We start from the raw sequence: 9,891 nt of genomic DNA on the forward strand, positions 1-9,891 counted from the left end.
ACAGCAGGGATCCTGTCACATGAAGCAGAAGAAAAAGACACTAAGTTTAAAAACCACAAATTCCCAAAATACTATGGAAGAAAAATGACATCTTAGCCATAGGACCTTTTTCTTGTCACTTGAATATGTGTGATAGTACAAACTTAAGCTATTTTTCTTTTCTATCTTAATTCTGCTTTGTTTTGAAATAAACTAAGCAGTCTGTGGCCATACCATCCTGAATGCCCCCAATCTGGTCTGAAATAAATTAAGCATACCTCTCTAGCATTCGTGTTCACTGTTTAAGGTGAATTAAGTCTTCCAGGGTTCTAGGGTACCGATTCATGCCCCTGGGTAAACCGCCTCTGGCACCCAGCTGCTCTGGAGGACTGACTTGCCACAAACAGTTCATTGCTCTTGACACAGAGTAGATGACTCCAGTGGTTCTCTTCAGGATGAGATCCACTTCTGAAATGGGACATTAATTGGGCGGGTAAAACTTTCCCAATGTTTAGTGCAATCACAATGATTAGACTAACAGAAGCTGCTGACACCTACAGTGAATACTTGAAAAGCCCGTAAGTAAAAATTGGAACATGGAATTAACTATGTAGAATATTTAAAATACTGGCTTATGGCTGAGCGCCGCCCACCTGCGTTATGGAGCAGTGGTGGCCTGTACCCAGCCCTCTGCTCCCCACAGCACTGCTGCAGTGGCTCAGGGAGGCTCATCCAGCATTTGCTGCAACTGGGAATAAGGAAAGGCCAACGTTGGAGTCCTCCCCACACTCACAGGATCCAGAGACGGTGTCCAAAGCCCCCTACTCTCACACTACTGATGAGCCAGCCATGGGAAATGAAAGACTGGGACACGGCTAACTTCCAGGAAACACAGCAGCTGAGAGATGGTGAGCACCTGCCCACAAGGGTTATGTTTGCAGGAGGGAGGCCCCGCAGCAAGAAGGTCATGACGCCAGCTGCCCCACGAAGCCATCAGAGGAAACACGTTCCCTCCACATTGCACGTGGGCGAGTGACACTGTTGCCAAGGTGATTTAGTGACAGACCCCCAGCACTAATTCTAGAACCTCCCGCCCTAACCGCCCTCAGGACCAGATCCTGAACTGCCTCTCCTGGGTCACCCCAGCACCCTTCGCCTTCTCCCAGATCTCCCCGCGACTCTCGTGTACTCTGAGTTTGAGCGTTTGAGCATCACCACTCTCTGAGTGGACCCAGCAGCAGCCTCCTCCTCCTCTCCATCCACTGTGAGGTAGTCAGGCAGCCCCGCCTCCCCTGGCCGGGGGGCGGGGCCCTCCCAGGTGCCTGACCCAGGGCCTTCTCCAAGGTCCCCAGGCATCAGCTTCCAAGTCATCAGGGTTGGTGGTGTCCTGCAGGACTCCCAGCCACTGAGATGAAGAAAATGAAAGCACTAGCAGGAGGCAGGGGGCGTGCTCCATCTCTTGCCCAGGGTAAAGCCCACTCAACAGGGCCTAGTACCCAGGAAAAGCCTTCTGGTATCCCGGACACGAGTGTATTTCTATCCACATTTGTGACCCCCAGCAGGACTCTGCTCCTTGAGGGCCGAGTGGAGCTCCAGAGAGGCCTGCAGAGGTGGGGGCGATACCTTTTTCTGTTTGATGATCTGCTTGTGGTGGCCAAAACCACGTACAGTAACAGGTGGAAGGTAAAAAGTAAAACAAAATTGAGTGACATGTGGATAGCAAGCTGTGTGAAGGAAGTGGGAGGAGGCAACACCGATCCCTCTCTGTCCTTTGTCCTGGGCTGGCCCACAGTAAACTTTGTGGCCACTCTCAGTTCCCCAGAACAGAAGGACAGATGGCTCTTTCTCCTTCAGAGGTACATCAGTCTAGAGAAAGAGAAGGACCATCTCATGACCATTCCCCTCAAAATTTTTACCAAAGAGATTGGGAATGGTGCCTATTACAAAACGATCACAATAAAGAACTCAGATACAGCAAATGATGTTATCAACAGGTCACTACCCATGCTAAGGATAACTGGCTCTGAGAGAGATTACCAGTTATGGGTCAATTCTGCCAAAGAGAAGGCATCGTATCCACTTATTGGACATGAATGTCCTTATGCAATCAAAATGAGCCATCTTCAGGACACTGCACTCCTGATGCAAGGCTCGGAGGATGCCACCAGCCCTTTCAACCTCCAAGAGCTCTGCCTCATGGAAAAGCTGCCCCAGGAGATGCGGTGCCAGTTCACCCTGAAGCCCAGATGCCTGGCTGTGGCCCAGCAGCTAAGGGACTCAGGTCACAAGACCTTTCCAAGGGGAAGGTCTATCACCAAGTGGCTCTTTGGGCGAGGCCCTAGCACTCACCTGGATAACTTGCCCACCTCACCAACCTCTCCTGTGTCAGGACAGCTGTTTGGAGTGTCTCTGCAAAATCTCTGCAGGCATGACAATCTGCCCAAACCTGTCTGGGACATGCTTTTTTGTGTTCATCAGAAAGGACCCCTCACCAAAGAAATATTCAGACAGTCAGCCAGCATGAAATCTTGCAGAGAGCTGAAAGAAAAACTAGATTCTGGAGTCGAAGTCCACCTGGACCAGGAGTCTATTTTTGTGATAGCATCTGTTTTTAAAGATTTCCTAAAACATATTCCTGGGACTATTTTGTCATCAGACCTCTTTGATCACTGGGTCTCTGTAATGGATGAAGAAAATGATGAACAGAAAATAAATAAAATTCAAAGACTGTTAGACCAGCTTCCAAGAGCCAATATTGTTCTCTTACGGTACCTTTTTGGAGTATTACACAACATCGAACAACATTCTTCATCCAATCAGATGACTGCATTTAATTTAGCAGTGTGTATTGCTCCAAGCATGCTTTGGCCTCCAGCTTCCTTCAGCTTAGAACTAGAAAATGAGTTTATAAAAAAGAATAATCTGCTTATTCAATTTCTGGTTGAAAATTGCTGTAGGATATTTGGAGAGGAAATCACTTCCCTCTTTGGAGAATCTTCAGTGAGGCATGATACCACACAGAGAGCTTCCGACACCCCTGGTGCAGAGTCAACTGTAATCCCCGACAGCGGGGAGACGGTGCTGAGTGAGGATCTTGATGCTTCATGCAGTGACCTAGTAGAGAATCATGGTGAGGAGAGCAGAAGCATGGGCTGTGTGTTAACCGTTCACTACAATCACCTTGATCAACCTGAGGTGGAAGATCTTTTAAGCCTGAGTGACATTGACTTGGACTTTTGTAAAGAAGAGGACATTGAAAAGCAATGGCCACTTGAATCCACACTGGTGGCCATTTCTGTGGCTTCTTGGAGCCACATGCCCCCACATGATTCCCTCAAGAACCAGCCCTTTGATGCTGACACATTTGAACACCCTCCACCACAAACAACAGTGGCCCTCCAGAGTTCCAGGGGACACAAGTGCTGCACAGAGCCCAACACTGAGAACCAGCCTGGGCACACTGAGCTATCTCAGGATGATATCTGCAAAGAACCAAACTAAAATTACCTGCAGGGCTGGTCACTTTGATGGAGAAGAGGATTATCTGGATTGTGAAAAAAAGATACACTCAAGTATTAGTTACAAATGCACCTGAAACACCTAGACCCAGAACATGATGGCAAACAGGTCTGACCATGTTGAAAAACTTGTCTCTCAGAGAGAAAAAGCTGCAAGTACAATCATATAAAAAGAAAAGCCCTTAAGTATAAAAACCACAGAAATTCCCCTCCATGCCTCTGGTCTTCCAGAAGCCAACTCACTGGAGCATAATCGGAAAGGCATCTGCCTAAGGTCAATGCAAGAACATAGAGCAGTGCAGGCAGCCTGGTCAGAAGAGACTGAAGTTGAGGGAAATAGTAGAAGGCCTGGTCACCACAGAGAGAAGGTGTGGGAGGTGAGCAGAAGGACTTGTTGGAGGAAATGAATGGTGTTGGAGGCCAGCAGAAAGCCTGGTTGGAGGAGACAAAATGTGTGGGACCAAGCAGGAGGATTGGTCAAAGGATACAGAAGGTGTGGGAGGGGAGCAGAAGGGCAGGTCAAGGCAGATGAAAGGAGTGGGGGAAAAATAGAAGGCTAGGTTATGGTAGACAGAATTGATGAGAGTTTAGCAGAAGGCCAGGTTGGAGGAGGCAAATAGTGTGGGAGTCAAGTAGAAGGAGCATTAGGTTAAGACAGAAGGAGTAGGAGCCAAGCAGAAGAAAATCTCAGAACAAACAGAGGGTGTGGGAGGCAAGCAGAAGACCTGGTGAGGGCAGATGGACAGTGGGGGAGGCTAGCAGAAGTACCATTATGAGTAAATGGGAGGTCTCTGAGGCTGGCCAAAGGCCTGGTTAGAAGAGACAGAGAATGTGGTAGTAAAGCAGGAGGTTTGGTCAAAAGATACAGAAGGTGTGGATGGGGGCAGAAGACTCTGTCAGAGGACAGGAATGGTGTCAGAGCCAAGCAGGCTAGATCACAGGATAAGGAAGGTGATGGAGTCCAGTAGACAACCTGGTTGGAAGAGATGGAAACTGTGGGAGTCAAGTAGGTGGATCATTAGGAGGAGACAGTGTGTTGGATCTGAGAAGAACAGTTTGGAGCAGACAGAAAGTGTGGGTGGAGAACAGAAGACAAGATCGTAGCAGATGGAAAGTGTCAGAGGCCAGCAGAGAAACTAGAAGCGGACAAGGAAGGTGCCAGAGCCTAGCCAAAGATCAGGTCAGGGCACAGTGAAGAAATGGGAGACCAGCAGAAGCCCCGGTAATATGAGAGGTGTCAGAGGCCAGCAGAAGGCCTTGTTGGAGAAGAAGGAAAGTGTGCCAGTAAAGCAGGAGCTCAGTTCAAGGATACAGATAGTTTGGGAGGCAAGCAAAAGACCAGGTGAGAGGATACAGATGGTTTTGCAGGCCAGCATTTGGCCTGGTTGGAGGAGACAGAAAGTGTGGGAGTCGATCAGGTGTCCTCGTGAGAGGACACAGCAGCTTTGGGAGGGGACCAAAGGTTTAGCTGGGGCAGATAGTAAGTGTGGGATGGAAGCAGAGCATTCCGTTGCAGAGACGTGGAGTGAAAAGTGAGCATAAGGGCAAGTCAAGGGGCAGGAAGGGTGTTGGAGTCAAGCAAGAGGCAAGATCAGTGGATACGGAAGGTGTTAGAGTCCAGCCAACTACCCAGTTGGAGGAGACAGAGTGTGGGAGTCCTGCAGGAAAATCCTTAGGCCAAGACAGAATGTGAAGGAGCCAAGTAGAAGACCATGTCAGAGCAGACTGAAGGTGTGGGAGGTGAGCAGAAAGACTGGTGGAAATGTGGGACAAGAACAGAGGGCCTAGTGGCAGCAAAGGGAAGGTGTGGGAGGCAAGCAGAAGGCCAGCTTGGAGGAGACAGAAGGTGTGTGAGGGGACTAGAAGGCCTGGTTGGGGGAAATGGAAGAATGGGGAGGCTAGCAGGTCTGGCTTAAACAAAGAAAGGTGTGGGAAGGGAGCAGAAGGGTGGTTGGGGCAGGTGGAAGGAATGTGAGACAAGCAGAAGGCCCAGCAGAGACAGACAGAAGATGATGGACACAAGCAGAATGCTCAGTTGCACAGGGGTGGGGTAGGAGGCAAGCAGAGGCCTGGTCAGAAGACAGAATAGTTGTCAAAGGAAGTAGGATGACAAATAAGAGGACACTGAAGGTATTGTAGTCCATGGGACTGCCCACTAGGGAAAGATGGAAAGGGACAAGCAGGAACTCCTTAAGAGGAGAAAGAATGTGTTGGAGCTGAGAAGAGGAGCAGGTAAGAGCAGACAGAAGGTGTGGGAGCAGAGCATACCACCTGTTTGGACCAGACAGAAGGTGTGGGAGGAGAACAGATGACCAGGTCATAGCATATGGGAGGTGTAGGAGGCAGCAGAAGGCCTGGTCTGGGCAGAGAAAAGTTGTGCTTTTGTGTGGGGGCCACACAAAAGACAATGTCAAAAATCGTGCAAGGTGTGGGAGGACAGAAGATAGCATGGATGGCAAAAAAGGAAGGTGTCAGGGCCTGGCCAAAGACCCACTCAGGGCAGAAGGAAGAAGTGGAAACCCAGAACAAGTCCAGATCAAAGGGTATGAAAAGTGTGAAAACCCAGCAGCTTGCCTGGTTGGAAGAGAAGGAAAGTGTGGGAGTCAAGCAGGAGATGGGTCAGAGATTAAGAAGGTGTTGGAGAGGAGCAGAATGCCTGTAAGTGCAGATGGAAGGTGTGGTAGGTGAGCAGAAAGCCTGGTGCAAGGATCAAGGGAGGTTTGGAGGCCAGAAGTTGGCCTGGTTGTACCAGACAGAAAGTGTGGGAGTAAAGCAGAAAGCTCCTTATTTGGAGACAGTATGTGCAGGACCTGAGCAGAAGACCCAGATGAAGCAGAGGGAAGGAGTGTGAGGCAAGCAGAATGACTGGTCCGATCAGAGAGGTGTGTGAGGACAGCAGGAGGCCCAGTCAGGGTAGACAGAATGTCCCTCACATATTCGACCTGCTGCAACCTGGTCTTCTGGCCTCCCACACTTTCCCTCGGCCACAACTGAGTCTTCTGCTCCCCTCCCACACCACACCTCCTCTCTGCCCCTACCGGCTCTTCCCCTAGCCTCCCACACCTTTCATCTCATGTGACCTGGTCTTCTGTCCTTCTCCCACACCTTCCCTCTGCTGAGACCACATTTTCTGTTCACCTCCCATACCTTCATCTGCTCCAAACTAGTCTTCTGCTCTTCTCCCTCACCTTCCATCTGCTCCGACCTTGTCTTCTCATCTCTGATTCATTCTGTCTCCTCATAACCAGCCTTATGCTTGACTCTTCACTTCACGCAACTGGGCACTCCCAGGGACTCCAAAACCCTCCGTATCCCCTGATTTGGCCTCTTCATTGGCTCTGACACCTTTCCTGTTCTTGGACCACATCCTCTGCTTGCCTCCTACACCATCTGTGCAGTCAAGACTTCTGCTTGTGTCCATCACCTTCTGTCTCCACGGCTGGGACTTCTACTCGCCTCCCACTGATTCCATTTTCCCATACCAGGATCTTGCAGCCCACCCTACCTCGACCAGTCTTTCTGCTCGCCTGCTACACCTTCAGTCTGCTCTGGCCTTCTGCTTGGCTCATTCATGTTTTGTCTCCCTCTAAGGACCATCCTGCAAGATTGCCACACTTTGATTCTCCTCCACCCCAGCAGTCCACTGGCCTGCAACTCCTGTATGTGCTGATGTTTCCTCCAGCTTGGCTCCGATACACTTCCAGCCTTCTGACCGGGCCTTCTCCTTAGCATTCATACCATGCTTCTGCAATGAAACCTTCTCATTGTATCTCACACCTTCTGCCTTCCCCAGCCAGGCCTGCTCACTTCCCAAACTTTCTGTGTTCTATTACTAGGGGGACTTATTGACTCCCACACTTCCTGCCTACTTCAACAGGGCCAAACACTGGCCTCCGACAAGTCCAGTATCCTCTGACCCAGTCTTATGCTCGTGTCTTAAACCTTCCATCTGCTGCAACCTGGGAGTCTCCTTGTCTCCCACACCATCAAACTACCCTGACATGGTGTCCCACAGGCCTCCCACACCTTCCCTCTGCTAGGACCTTGCCTTCTGCTACCCTGCCACACCACACCTTGGCTCTGCCTGCACCAGGAACCCTGCTAGCCTCTGGTCAGAGGGAAGGCATTAGAAGAGAAGAGAAGGCCTGTTGGGGGCAAAAGGAAGGTGTGAAAGGAGAGCAGAAGGCCATGTCAGAACAGAGGGAAGGAGTGGGAGGTGAGCAGAAGGCCAGATATTGGCAGAAGGAAGATGTGGGAGGGTGCCAGCAGGCCCGGTCAGGGTGGTTGGAAGGTGTGGGAGGACAGCATTTGGTCTGGTTGGTGGAAAGTGTGGGAAGCAAAGAGGTGTCCAAGTCAGAGAAGACAGAAGGTTTGGGAGGCCAGCAGAAGGCCTGGCTGGGGCAGACAGAATGTATGAGATGCTAGCTGAAGGTTTTGTTGCATAGCCATGGTGAGGGAGGTAACTAGAAGGCCTGATCAAAGGGCTGGTTGGTGTCAGAGCCAACTTGGAGACAAGATCAGTGGATATAGAAGCCCTTGCAGGCCAGCTGACGGTTAGGATAAAGGAGACAAAAAGTGTGGAAGTCCTGCAGGAGGCTCTTTCGGCAGAGACAGAACATGAAGTAATCAAGCAGACCAGGTCAGAGTGAATAGAAGATGTGGGAGGTGAGCAGAAGTACTGGTTGAGGTGTGGGGGTTGAGCAGAAGGCCGGGTAGGAGGGCTAGAAGCCTGTGGGAGCCAAGCAGGAGGCAAGATCAGTGGATCTGGAAGGTGTGGCAGGCCAGCTGACTGCCCAGTTGCAGGAGATAAAAAGTGTGAGAGTCCTGCAGGAGGCCCCTTCAGCAGAGACAGAATGCATCACAGCTGAGAAGACCAGGTCAGAGTAGATTGAAGCTGAGGGAGTGGAGCAGAAGACCAGCTGGTAGCAGACAAATGGTGTGGGAAAACCGAAGACCAAGTCATATGAGATGGAAGGTGTAGGAGGCTAGTGGAAGACTTGGTTGGGGCAGAGAGGAGCTGTGATGTGGGAGGAGAGCAGAAGGCCGGGTTGGGGCAGACAGAAGTTGTGGGAGGCCAGAGAAAGACCAGGTCTCAGCAGATGGAAGGTGTGGGGAACCCACAAAAGACAATGTCAGAGGATATGCAAAGTGTCGGAGGAACAGCACATGTCCTGGATGGTGAAAGAGGAAGGTGTCACAGCCCCTCTGAAGGTCCTGCTCAAGGCAGAGGCAAGAAGTGTGAATCCAAAGGAAGTCCCAGTCAAAGGGTATGCAATGTGTCAAAAGTCAGCAGCTGGCCTGGTTGGAGGAGAAGAAAAGTGTGGGAATCAAGCAGGAGCAAGGTTGTAGATTGTCAGTGTGTTGGAGTGGAGCAGAACACCTTTGAAGGCAAATGGAAGGTGGAGTAGGTGAGCAGAAAGCCTGCTGTAAGAATAAAGGAAGGTTTCAGAGGCCAGCAGTTGGCCTGGTTGTACCAGACAGAAAGTGTGGGAGTCAAGCAGGAGGTTCCTTATACAGAGAGAAAATGTGTGGGAGCTAAGCAGAAGACCCAGTGGAATCAGAGGGAAGGAGTGTGAGGTGAGCAGAACTGGTCCGATAAAAGAGAAGGAGTGGAAGGACAGCAGGAGGATCAGTCAGGGGAGACAGAACATGTGGTAGACAAACAGAGGACTAGGTCTTCTGCTCATCTCCCACACCTTCCCTCTGCCCAGACTAGCCTGACAGCCTCCCACTCCTTCCATCTACCCCCAACAGGCCTTCTGCTCAGCTCGCACACCTGGACCAGTCTTTCTGTTCACCTTCCCAACCTTAAGTCTACTCTGACATGGTCTTCTACTTGTCTCTGTCACGTTCTCTCTCTTCACCTGAGGAGCCTCCTGCAGGACTCTCACACTCTCTATCTTCTCCAACTGGGCACTGGGCTGGTCTCCAGCACCTTCCCTGTCTTCTGATCTTGCCTCCTGCTTGGCTTTGATACTTTCACTTCCCTCTGAACAGGCCTTCTTCTCGCCTCCTACACCTTCTTTCTGCCCCAGCCAGGCCGTTGCTCACCTCCGAAACCTTTCATGTCCTCTGGGCAGGATACCTCAGTCACTCCCAGACTTTCCCTCTCCTCCAAACAGGCCAAATGTTGGCCAGGGACACATTTTCTATCCTCTGACCCAGTCTTTGTGTATCTCCCACACCTTCTATCTGCTGCAACCTGGTACCCTGCTTGTCTCACACAGGTGCCATCTGCCCTGACTGGGCCTCCTGCTGTCCTCCCATGCCTGCCTTCTGCCAGGATCTGGCCTTCTGCTCACATCCCACACCTTGTCTCACTAGACTAGTCCTTCTGCTCACCTCCCACTCCTTCCTTCTGCTCTGAATGGGTCTTCTGCTTGGCTCCAACATG

The 9,891-nt window shown here is 50.8% G+C and overlaps 1 protein-coding gene across 1 annotated transcript; it reads left to right on the forward strand.

The window, feature by feature from the left end:
- Nucleotides 1-1,389: 1,389 nt before the first annotated feature.
- On the forward strand, nucleotides 1,390-3,480 carry LOC119047827 (rho GTPase-activating protein 20-like). Its single transcript, XM_037143308.2, has one exon. It carries the CDS (start codon nucleotides 1,390-1,392, stop codon nucleotides 3,478-3,480), a length of 2,091 nt encoding a protein of 696 aa, XP_036999203.2.
- The last annotated feature ends 6,411 nt before the right edge of the window (nucleotides 3,481-9,891 follow it).

The sequence above is a fragment of the Artibeus jamaicensis genome, unplaced genomic scaffold (assembly GCF_021234435.1).
Source record: "Artibeus jamaicensis isolate MK-2021 breed Jamaican fruit bat unplaced genomic scaffold, CSHL_Jam_final scaffold_3307, whole genome shotgun sequence".
Taxonomy (NCBI): domain Eukaryota; kingdom Metazoa; phylum Chordata; class Mammalia; order Chiroptera; family Phyllostomidae; genus Artibeus; species Artibeus jamaicensis.

Excerpts from the sequence above, each read along its gene's own strand:
- LOC119047827 (XM_037143308.2), top strand. The coding sequence starts at position 1,390 with ATGAAGAAAATGAAAGCACTAGCAGGAGGCAGGGGGCGTGCTCCATCT.